Source organism: Prorops nasuta, unplaced genomic scaffold (assembly GCF_024137725.1).
Source record: "Prorops nasuta isolate Cenicafe-Biocafe unplaced genomic scaffold, Cenicafe_Pnas_1.2 PNAS00013, whole genome shotgun sequence".
NCBI classification, from domain to species: Eukaryota; Metazoa; Arthropoda; class Insecta; order Hymenoptera; family Bethylidae; genus Prorops; species Prorops nasuta.
Genome location: NW_027116810.1, coordinates 2347185 through 2359683, shown reverse-complemented (window position 1 = coordinate 2359683; position 12499 = coordinate 2347185). Strand labels below are relative to the sequence as shown.

At 35.2% G+C, this 12499-nt stretch overlaps 1 protein-coding gene across 1 annotated transcript; it reads right to left on the bottom strand.

Moving 5' to 3' along the window:
• Positions 1–9817: 9817 nt before the first annotated feature.
• Positions 9818–11688, bottom strand: LOC136778059 (uncharacterized). The gene is made up of 3 exons (XM_066734672.1): positions 11669–11688; positions 11483–11608; positions 9818–11171 (listed from the first exon to the last, which is right to left on the bottom strand). Exons 1-3 carry the CDS (start codon positions 11686–11688, stop codon positions 9818–9820), a joined length of 1500 nt encoding a protein of 499 aa, XP_066590769.1.
• Positions 11689–12499: the final 811 nt, after the last annotated feature.

The following is a 12499-nucleotide window of genomic DNA, read 5'->3' as shown; positions in this document are numbered from 1 at the left end:
CGAACTTCGTCGGCGATGAGAACTGCTGTGGATACTACTGCGTTAGGTACCGCTACTAGTACTTGGAAATTATTTTTCCCAGTACTGTGTAATATTCCCGTGTAATATTTCGACTTTCTATAACGCGTATAAAAACACGGCGAAGCAGCAAGCTCGAGCGCGCGAACGTAAACAAACGTTGTTTTCGTCCGCGACCTCGCGTCATCTAAGCCTACACGACCGATGCTCGACTCCAAGTTTCCTACAATAAACTTATTATTGACTGAAATATAATATTTCAATAACGGTTAATAGCTATAATAAGGGTTAAATACAAATAACGAAATTAATTAATAAAAGAAACGTAAAATTTTATCCCCTAAGCATCTTGGCGGGCCCCACGTTGGGCGCCATTTGTAACGTCGTATTTCGCGGCCTGGCCAAATAAGTGCTTTCACTAAGGTTATTACCTAGAAACGAAAAGTATCACTTATGGGCCTTGGTTTGCCAGGGGATAGGCAGTGACCAGAACCGACGCACAAGGCACACGGAGGGAGTTATTGGCCGGGTAATCAAATAAGCAAATGATTAGTTTCTAAAAATACAGCTTTACTTTAATTATTACGGATCAGCAAACGTTCTCATAGATACAATAGGGTATTCCCTACGTTGTATTAAAATGACAATAGTTAATTTTATAAACTTGTTATTTATATTAAATACACCATAATGAAAAGGAGATCACGTACAATAAACCGTTTACAAGGTGTTGGGCGCCAGCTTGCTAAATCCGCTAATATGACCCTCCGCGGCTGACCGGCTTGAGACTCGTCTCATGCGGGAACCAAGACGCTTTGTAAATTTTACTTAAAATAACGGGGAAACGGCTAGGGCAAGGATATTCGAACGGGCTCGCGTCGGGAAAACTTCGAGAAGGCTCTGGATCGCCTTTCTCCGACGAGGGATTACACCCCGTCCTACAACGTATTCCTAGAATACAGGCAATCCCTACGCGATTCGCGACCCGTCCATTAGCCCACTGCTCTTAAACCGCTCCCGAAAACGTAACAATTAATAAAAAGGAGCAATATCCAAATTAATTAATTAGAAAATACCTGATATACGCTGAATACAAATATAAGAAGAATCATACGAGTAATAATGCCGGACGAAACTCAAGGAAAGAGGAGTATAAGATTAAGGAAACCTGACTTCGCAAGTTCGAAGTCAGCTTTACCTGGAATCAACTATATATGCAGACAAAATGGGGATCCATGCAGGGGCCTTTATAAGGACTGCCACGTGCTAGACGGTTCTTCCCAAGTTCTGCTTTCCTTCCATGCTTCCTGTATCGGGTCCATTTACCATGCTACACCTTTTTTCCTTAATAACCAGGGAATCCTTTCAGTGAAATCGCTATGGCGCACTATTACAAGTAGAGAAGAAATAGAAAATACTAAACAGAGGGGTACCCTTAACGACTCAACAAGACACAACTACGGCACACAACCGGCTACGTAGGGCCCAAAAATGCGAGTGTTGTCCGGCAATTATGGCACGCGAGACAATGTATTCTGCGCACGCGCGGATCTGTTTTCTCATCGACCGCGATTAAGATTAATACGCATGATTGTCGCTAAACCCGGCAGGTGATGTTCCCCCTCCCGTTTTCCGGACTAACTGAAAAGACAAAATACATATAAGTGACGAACATTATACTTCGTCACAACAGTTGAACCAGAATCTTTTTTGCTATAACAACTAAAATTAAAAATGAAATATTATTATAACGATAGATTTCAATAAATAATTGTATTAATATAATGATAAAAATAATTAGCTAACCGGGGCTAGAAGCTGCATAGATATATCCAAACTTTTTATCTCTCACCCAATTTTCAAATTTTAACAGACCACGACCCGTCATTGCAAAATATTATCTGAAAATAAACATAAGATATATAAACATAATTCTTTATGAAGATGTTCTTAACCAGTTTTAGAAAAAATATACAGTCCCTGTGGTCTTGTGATGCATAGCTTTTAAAATAGCTTAAATAAAGTTTACTCACAAGTACTCGTAACAGCTTGCCATAATGCATCATCCATATTAACTAAAATCGCACATGCAACAATAATAAAGTTCCATCGTATAGCCAATATTTAGGTAATCTTGTGTCTTCTTGGACCTTTTCATTTCAAGTAATCCATTAAAACCTTCATGAATGAAGAAACTTATTTTGCTTTCTATATATTAAAATACAGGAAGCAATCTGTAACATACAAGACACAAAGAATCAATCTCTTTTAAAATAAAAGAATTATATAATTTCATATGATATACGAAATAGTCATCTGATATTTGTTCATCGTGACTTGTTTATGATTACAGTTCGCACTAGTAACAGCAAGTGCACTTTTATGCAACAAATTTGAGCTCTTTATTGTTCCTCCACAACTGATTATTTCTGCATTTTATTAATAACATAACCTTCCCCTGTCAAACTATTTTCTATACACCGTTTAAGCTAATATCAATCCGAGCACGCAAAATACCGACGTTACTGACATGCCGTTCCGACAATTTCTGCGGTTCAATTTACCCGGCCTGAAGTTAGCGTTTTTCTGCGAAAATAGGTTTCTGCGATCTGCGGGTGGACCAGGCTTCCTTCTGAAATCGGCTTCTCTCTTCTCTCCACCTTATATATATATATAGCCCAGAGTTCTTCAGCAGTTTCCTTCGGTGGTCTTTGGGCAGTGTCGTCCCTTAATGGTTCGAGTTGGTTGGTCCAGATAGACTGAATGTGGAAGTGAAGTAGATTTAGGGAGGTTGAATAATCTCGAGAATAATCGCTAGTAAGCTGGTAATCGAGTAGACACTAATTATGCTGCAAGAGTCGAGTAAACGCTAATTATAACCAAGAGTCGCTCCTACAAAAGAAAGTAGTATGTGCATTAGGTTTCATTGTTAGTAGAGGTGAGGGTTGGAAAGGGGGGTGTGGGGACAGGCTTTAATTTGTTCAGATGTTTAGTGATGGGAACTCCAGCGTCATTAAGGAGGATAGCGTTGTGCTTATCGTTGATCGAATCTATGATGTATGGCCCGATATACTGGGAGTCTAGTTTATGTTTTCTAGGTTCTCGTAGGACATAGGCCAAATCTCTAGGGGAATATGAGATAACGGCAGCCTTTCGATCATAATACTCTTTAGATTTTTCCTTAACTTGGACTTCGCGTTCTCGGGCTAAAGCGTGAAGCTGGGTTAACTGCTGAGCCAGCTCCTGTGCGTATGCGTCGTAGGTTAATAACTCCTCGATCGCATAGGCGGAGACGGGGGACTGAGCCTTGCGCCCATAAACTATTTCATATGGCGTAAACTCTGTAGCTTCGTGCACGGAAGTATTATAGGAGAACATGGCGAAGGGGATGAATAAATCCCAGTCCGAGTATTGGTTGATGTTATGTTTTAGGTATTCAGTGAGCACCAGATGACTTCTTTCCAGGGATCCATTGGTCTGGGGTCGATAACCGGAGGTAGTCAGGTGTTTCATTTTGAAAAGAGAGGTTACGCCTTTGAGTAATTTTCCTAAAAAGCTGGTGCCTCGATCCGTGAGAATGGCACGCGGAAGTCCGAATTGCGCCACAAAGTGTCTCGAAAATGCGTCAGCCTAGGTAGCGGCGCGAATATTGGATATTGCGACATCAATGCAGAATTTAGTCAAATTACACTGCATGGTTAAAACATGTAAAATCCCGGAGGGTGTAATAGGAAAAGGGCCTACAGTGTCTAAGGCTACTTTGTCAAAGGGGGCACAGGGGGTGTCCGTTATAAGCATTGGTAGTTTGGGTTTCACACGAACAAGATTCTGTCGTTGACAGCTATCGCAGGATCGTACAATGCTCTGAACATCCTTATGGAGACCGGGCCAATTATAATGTTCCCTAATCCTATGATATGTCTTGGTCACTCCCTTACGACCTCCAACTAAGCCTCCATGATACTCCAGAATGATGTGTCTTCTCATCTGAACTGGAGGAGTCACAACTCCACCTGTGCAGATAGTGATTTCGACATCGTCATCGTGGAACGCAAGGGAAAAGACGGAGCTCAAATAAAGCGCCGTCAGCAGGATGGTTCCGAGTTTATACGGACCGATGCTGAACTTTGTAATTTTATTCTTGTGGACAAAATCTTTTAGCTTTTTCAGAGAATTATGAATTTCTTCGTCGCTGGCGGGGATTAATTCGCGGGGATGGGTAATGACCAGGATGATCTTGGTGGTTTTATAGGGAAAGTCTTGAACGGACCCAAGAGGAAAAGGATGATTTTTTAGGGTTTTCAGGTCGATTCTTCCGGTTTCTATTAGCACTTGGCTAATGGGGTCTTGGAAGGAACAGTCAGATGCGATCAGATGGACGATGTTGCTGGGCCGGTGACCCAGAACATAAGCGGAGGTTCCTATGTTACATCTCCTAGGGTTAGGGGAAAAGCTAGAGGGTAATTTCTCTGAGATAGGACTGGGCTCAATACGGCTGAGACCAGGATCTAGGGATGGATCATATCGAGGGGGTGGCATGGTTTTGTTTTGGGTAGCGTCCACTACGGTGATATCCGACTCGGCGTCGGAGCCAGAGAGTTCATCTTCGGGTTTTTCAAAATCACTAGGTATCCAGGTGGAGCGTCCTATGGATTTATTTTAGCAGGAGAGGGGAGAGTAAAGTTCAGGGTTCAGATGTTGCGGTAGGTGTTAAGCACGAGTCCGCATCGGTTTCCTCTTCGGATTCAGTCTCTTCATCCGATGACTGTTCGTTGTGAAGGGACGGGTCGGCGACAAATATCCTAAAGGTATTGGTGTTTTAATGTTGCGCGGTTGGCAGCAGTGATAAAATGGTATAGTTTGTTTGGAACTATATTAAAAGCTGTAATGTATGGGTAGAAATATGTGTGTAATACAGGTGGCAAAATAAAATTTAACTAATGTTTACATCGAAACGTCAAAATAAGTTGATTAACATTGATTAAAAGAGGGAAGTGTTTCATGAAGTATAAATAAATCGACGAATATACTGAAGTTAATAATTCAGCAATACAAGAAACAAATTTAATCGGATTAAATGGGAATAGAGTTTCAAAACTGCAAGTCGTTTTGTAAAGTACTGAAATTGGAAAAGGATCTGTCATCAGATAAGTAATTTGTACTTTTCAGAAAATGTGTCTTTTCATATGATGGCAACATTAAGATCAATTTCTTTGTTAAAAATTGTCTTTCTTTTTCTAGGAAATAGAGGAATGAATTAGAGGATGCACTTTTTGCAGGTTAGCCTAGTTTACTACTATCTACGATTGAAGCCAGCTGTTTTCCTGTTCCTTAATGAAGTTTTCGATAAGTCCCTGCAATCATTCTTACAATACTAAACTCTATTACAAGGTGGTGAATGGATTTTGGAAAATTACAGCAGAATTTAATGGAAAATGTGTGAAAGGAATGTTTGTTCTAATGGGATGGCTTCTTGTACAAGGACTATTTTACTGCTTGTTTCATTGCTCCGTTTAATTTAATTCAGGTATGAGAAGATTCTCACAATTTTATTAGTTAGGAATAATAACTGTTCATTCACGTATTTAAATTCAATAAGTCGGAGTATATATTTTTGTATTTTTCTTTTAGAAGAGAGAGTGATAATAAGTTGGTTAGCAAATATTGCCAATCTCCCAACTGAAATTACACTGAGAAGGATCAGTGAATTAATTTAAACCAGAGGCTATGTTGTATGCAGATTCCAGAAAATATATCCTAAAGTAACACTAAAATATTTATTAAATTTATGATATTTGGTACTAACATGAAGGACATTGTACGTGTCAATGATGAGCTCATTACAATTATACGTTATAGTAATTGCTCATTATTTTCTTATATCTAAAGGTTAATGCCTAACATATAAGCTTCAAGAGAGTATAAATTGAAAGGTAATTTACATTAACTAAAATGCCCATTTTTTTAAATTTGCTTATTGAGAAAACTGTTTTTATTACTATTCAATTCATTTATGTTTTAGTACCATAAAGTACCTCACAGAGTAATTCGAATCTAATATTGTATGATATTCTGATGACAGCAAACTTCTTAAGAGTTTGATGTAAAAGAAGTTGATGGATTTCGCAGTAACTAATCAGTTATTTAGCAACTTTTGATTTAATATTATAAGAAACAGAAAATACTAATATTATTTGATTGCGTATCCTCTTATCATTATTATATCAATATCTTTTGCTCATTTGGCTTATCGCTAAGTTTTATCAAATGTGGAAAATAATCATTTATTACTCTTATTGCCTTAGAAATATTAAAAAAAACAGTTTCTTCTTAGAAGGATAAGACTGTTTATTATTATTTATTATATTTTCTTTTAATATTATTTAGCATTTAACTATAAAATGAATAATATTAGTTGGTAAATAAGATACAAACTGTATTTTTTATTTTCATAATTGCTTATTATTAATAACAATAAATTTCATTTTTTCTTGAACATTTAAAAACTTATTTTTAATCAATATTAATTTATTAATTACAACAATTGGCTTTGGAGTAATTACTTTATGTAAATAGAAGTTGATCGAAGAAAGAGTTTAATTAATCCAAAAAAATCGATTTAATTGAGACGAAACAAGATAAGAACTAAACGTTTTAATCAGTTTGCTTCAAGTCGTTTAAACGCTAATCATACCTAAAAAATAATAGATAGATTTTTTAAAAATATAAATATGTCAAGAAGAAATGAATATAAAGTATGGATATTTGAAGGGTATAGGTATTCAGTAAAAAGAATATATAAAGACAGAATGTTGATGTCTCTATTTTCAAACAGTTTTATTAACATTTATACTTTCAACGAAATTTTGATTAATTTTTTTTTCAGATTTTTATATTGTACAAAAAGAAAAAGTTTAAATTGTAAAGCTCACGGGATCTTAAGGAATGATATTTTTGAACCTGCAAATGTTTTGCATAACCATTTTATAAATAACGAGGAAAACAATAAAATTAAATTTTACAAGAAGATTAAAGGTTTGAGTGGAATTATTAGTGCGCAGCCTAAGGAAATTTATAACACATCTTTATTGGAGTAAGTCAACTACTAATCGATCATTAAGATATAATGATTGTATGATATAATAATTTAAAGTGTGGATTGTTACCTCCTACATACAATGTTACTTCTATTATAGAGATCCTTCAACTGGGTTTGGCATTCCATTTAATAAATGCAGACGAACCATACAAAGATATATTAAACAAACACAAGCAAGAAAGACAATTGTTTTTAAAGAAAAAACTTTAAGCGAATTTGGAATGTTTTTAGAACAAAATAAAAATGTTTTAACATATAAAGGGTTGGAACAGGAAAATTTTGAATTTGATATAAAAATTTTGGACCAACAGGAAGGAATAAATACAGTATTAATATATGATGCCCGTTTGCTGCATGCAATTAGCTCAAAAGTTGAGTATATTTTTATCGATGGAACATATAAATGTGTTCCAGGATTTATTGATAAAAATCTTCAATTAACGACTATCATGACCGTAAATGAAAACAGAAATTATGTCAAAGGTATACATACCAAATTCGTTAAGTTAAATATAAAAAACACACATAATTCTCTTATAATTTTAAACATATATATAAATTTTCATTTAAGCAATACCATGTATATGGATTTTGATGAAAATTAAAAACCGGCAAACCTACATTGATGTTTTTCGTTTCATAAGACAAACTTTTCCATTATTCAATCCTAAAATTTCCATGACAGATTACGAACAAGCATTAGAAAATTCCATCAAAAGTGTTTTTGAATCAATACAAATAACACATTGTTATTTCCACTATGCTCAAGTATATTTCATAAATTATACCATTTAAATTTAAATAGGGTAAAGTTATTCTATCTTGTAGGCTTTAATGAGAAATGCAAAAAAGTACGGTATAATAAATAGAAAAGTGAACAAGCTAACGCATCCAGAAAGATTCATCGTAATTAAAAAACTAATAAGCCTAGCATTATTGCCAAATAATCTCATAGAAAACACATTTAATTTATTGGAAAATGACGTATTACAAGAATTTGGAGAGTATTTTCAGAAATTATTGAAATATTATAGGAATTATTGGATAAAAAACGTTGGGCCTCAAAAGTATTCAGTTTTTAGATTCAAACACCGAACAAACAATTTTTGCGAGAGTTATCACAGAACCTTAAATAAAAATCTCGGTAAAGCTCCACATCCATCAGTTTTTTTAAGTAAGGAAAACAACATTTCTTCTTGAAATATAAATTTCTAAACTTTTTTATAATCAGTTCTTTATAAAATATACTAAAATTGAAATTAATTACAATGATACACTAGTATATAATATATTATTCTTCTGCGTTTTAGATGCCATTAAATTTCTGCTACAAGAAAATATCATAAAACTCAAAATGTCAGAAATTAATAATAGTGATTGCAGCAGAGAGAAAAAAAGATTGATTAAACAGCAAAATATAGAAATTGCAATGCTATATGACAAAATAGATGAAATTATGAATACAGAGAGTAATAGCAAAGGACAAAAAATACTTCAGATATTAAACGATATTACAGAAATTAAACAATTAAAATATCAAGAGATCAAAAATATGAAACAAGCACTTACAAATGTTAAGATAGTATCTGAAAAAAATATCGTTGATTTTAATAATGAGACCATCGTTACTATTAACATATCTGAGGACAATGATGAAGAAGTTGTTAATAAATTAATATTGATTAAAAATAAGTTTTTAAATGTTCAAGAAAAAATGAAATTTATTGTTATTAATATTAAGCAATTATGAAAATAAAAAATACAGTTTGTATCTTATTTACCAACTAATATTATTCATTTTATAGTTAAATGTTAAATAATATTAAAAGAAAATATAATAAATAATAATAAACAGTCTTATCCTTCTAAGAAGAAACTGTTTTTTTAATATTTCTAAGGCAATAAGAGTAATAAATGATTATTTTCCACATTTGATAAAACTTAGCGATAAGCCAAATGAGCAAAAGATATTGATATAATAATGATAAGAGGATACGCAATCAAATAATATTAGTATTTTCTGTTTCTTATAATATTAAATCAAAAGTTGCTAAATAACTGATTAGTTACTGCGAAATCCATCAACTTCTTTTACATCAAACTCTTAAGGGGGTCTTCCTATGTGACGGTTGTTTTATTAAGCTTTTTTAATTTTTTTTTCTCGGAAACCATCAAGATCAACTAATTTATAATTTATGGACAATATTTATTATAATTTGAATGATCTTTATGAATTTTTTCAAGTCAATATATGTTGTGGTAATTGCGTAGCACCGCCCACAATAAGACTCCAAAACAAAAACAATGCTCCACTGCTGCCATGATTCCGGTTGTTCGGCTTATCTGAAATCAAAAAACGAAACGGCATTTTAATCCTGAGACTTGAGGCTACAAACTAGACTACAATGAAAGCATAATTCCAAATAATTATTTTTTTACACGCTTTTGAAAAAAAAACACCAATTTTTCGCACTTTTTTGGATCTATTAAACTGGTTTAAAAAAAAAACCGTTGCAGCAATCTTAACAATTGTAGTCTAGTTTGTAGATATATATGTACTGAAGATTCTGTAGAAATTTGAGCAGAATCGGTCAACTAGTTTTTGAGATATCATGGCAGCAATTTTGAAAAAATGTGTTTCGAGAAAAACGCGTTTGAAAATTATGTTATATATTCCATAATAAAAAAATGGTCTTACCATCAATTTGCTATGCCTGGTCCATACAGCACACCTTCCTCTTCTTCATAAAAGTGACGCAGTTCGTTTTTCTCTTCCCTGTTGGAAATACGGGCTTGTTTTACGAAATCACTTATGCGTTTCTCTGATCGTTCGATGCGAGAGTTATCGCGATTATGCACAAAACCTTGAGCATTGATGCCAATATCCGCTCCCATAATTTCCATTATTTTTAATATTGGTTGAAATCCTTCGTTGAATATTAAAACAGCGAGATATGTGGCCAGCTCAACAACTTTTGCACCAGAATGAAGGTGTTTAGGAGCGAAAGTCCAAATTAACGAATTTAATGACTCGTTATTGTTTTGAGTTTCTGCTCCCAAGCATCGGATCAATAAATCTTCCTTCGATAAGTCTTCGTATATTGGACGAATAATTTTTTGAACTTCTTTCGATAGTGGCTTCTTTTCGTGTTGAAATTCATCGGTGATTCCTAGAAATTCAGCTCTACGCCATTTACACCAACTATTTTCACCTGACGGACAGTTCTGATGCTGTGGCTTATCATTCGTTGATATATAATGATAAAAAGTGGCCCAAATTTCTCTTTTCATGTCAGCAATGGAATCCGGATGTCTTCGAATGGCCAATCCATAATATTTGGTCAATTCGCCAATAACTTTGTCCGTAAGTTTACCCTCACCTTTTCCTCCTATCCCTTTATTTGCTTTTTTTGCATTTCTAAGCCGAGTTCCCATTCTCTTTTCCACATGTCCAACACATTCTTTTTTAATCACAACACACTTTTCGCCATATGGTTGTGAATCTAAAATACCTTTAAAGGTTTTGCTATCACCATCACCTACATACGTCAAATATTTGACATTATGTTTGTCTGTAGAATGGGAAAACATTTTCACGATAGCATCTATCTCCATTTTGCCAGAACTTCCAGTATGGTTGATTGTGCAATTTTCATGGGAAGCGAGCCATTCTTCATATCCATATGGATCATCGTTCTTTTTATTTTTCCACAAAAGACATCCTTGACAAAAACTACTTTGCACACACGTATCCACCACTTTACCACTATATTTTGCAATTAGCGTTGAGACACCAAATAAAGATGAAAAACCTCGCTTTTTCCACGATCCATCTCCGGAGACTGTAAACTCATCTTCTGGTTTCCCGGCTTCTTTATTCAGCTCTTTCTCCTTAGTGACGGCCAAGGACAACGCATTTTCATAAACGGTCGAAGCAGAAATGTATATATTATTCAATATAGCATAATAACCGCTGTTAGAAAAACCTTGTGTCATATCCATTAGTAGAGTAGCTGTAAGGATTCTGGGACCGGGTGGCGAGGGGGTCGGGGTCCTGCGGGGGTAGGGGAAGTAGGGGAATTGCCCCCTCTCCTCGTGTGGTTGTGCGCATGCGGTTGTGCGCATTATCGCGTTCCCCCGACGTTAAACTCGTAGGGTACACAAGTGGCCTCCCCCCCCCCCCCACCCCTCTTACGTTAAGCAGTGAACGCAAAGAAGGAGAGAAGGAGAGAAGGAGAGAAGGAGAGAAAGAGAAAGAGAAAGAGAGACAGAGAAAGAGAAGGAGAAATAGAATTTTGAGGTTATAAAATGAACGATATTTGGAATTTTTAATAAAAATTTATAAATATATTTTTAATAATATACACATAAAAATTATAATAATTAAATATTAAAAAAATTAATAATATATTTATCGCTCCTAATTGGGGGCCACCCTTCCTCATCATCAGGGTCTTCGTGTTGGAGGTTGGGTGACCCCCAAACTCCTTCCTGCATCCAACAGATTCCGTAGAAATCGAAATCCTCCTGGAAATTTAAATTTCGTGTCACCTCTTCTTCCCATTGAGCATTCCTGAATTTAATTCCCTCACGTATATATTTTTTGTGCTCCTTCTCAATAATTTTATCCCTTAAAACTGTAAGCGGATAATTCAAAAATAAATATATATATATATATTATTTTTTATAACCAAAATAAAAAAAAAATATTATTTAATTTGTTGTAACTTACGGTCTCTAATTTGCTCCAAAAGTTTCTTATCCGGATTTATCCGTTTAAGATACCAAATAAAATCGTACATATGTGCGTAAATATCTTCGTACATTTTGTTGTTTTTTTAAAAATAATAGTAAGAATCCTTGATAGTTTTCGGTTCAAATGCACAAACTAGAATGAACGCACCCATCCGCAGATCCACTACAGGAATTTCATGTAAGAGGGGAGACGTCACATGGGTACACAAGTGGCCTCCCCCCTCTTACGTTAAGCAGTGAACGCCTTAGAGAGAGAGAGAGAGAAGGAGAGAAACCACCATGCGCGAGCCAAGAGAAGCAGTTGGTTACTTTAAACGATAAGACGCGTTACTTAATACATTATCGCGCTCTGCAACAATGTATGCGTAATGGACTCGTACTGGAAAGAGAAAGAGAGAAAGAACATTCGTAGAGAGCGATGCAGTGATCGCTCCCCCTTATTTATCTTACAGTATCTTTGACGATCGTCATATTCATTTGTATATCCATCGTCATGCGGTTGTGCGCATTATCGCGTTCCCCCGACGTTAAACTTGTAGGGTACACAAGTGGCCTCCCCCCCCCCCCCCCCCTCTTACGTTAAGCAGTGAACGCAGAGAAAGAGAGAAGGAGAGAAAGAGAAAGAGA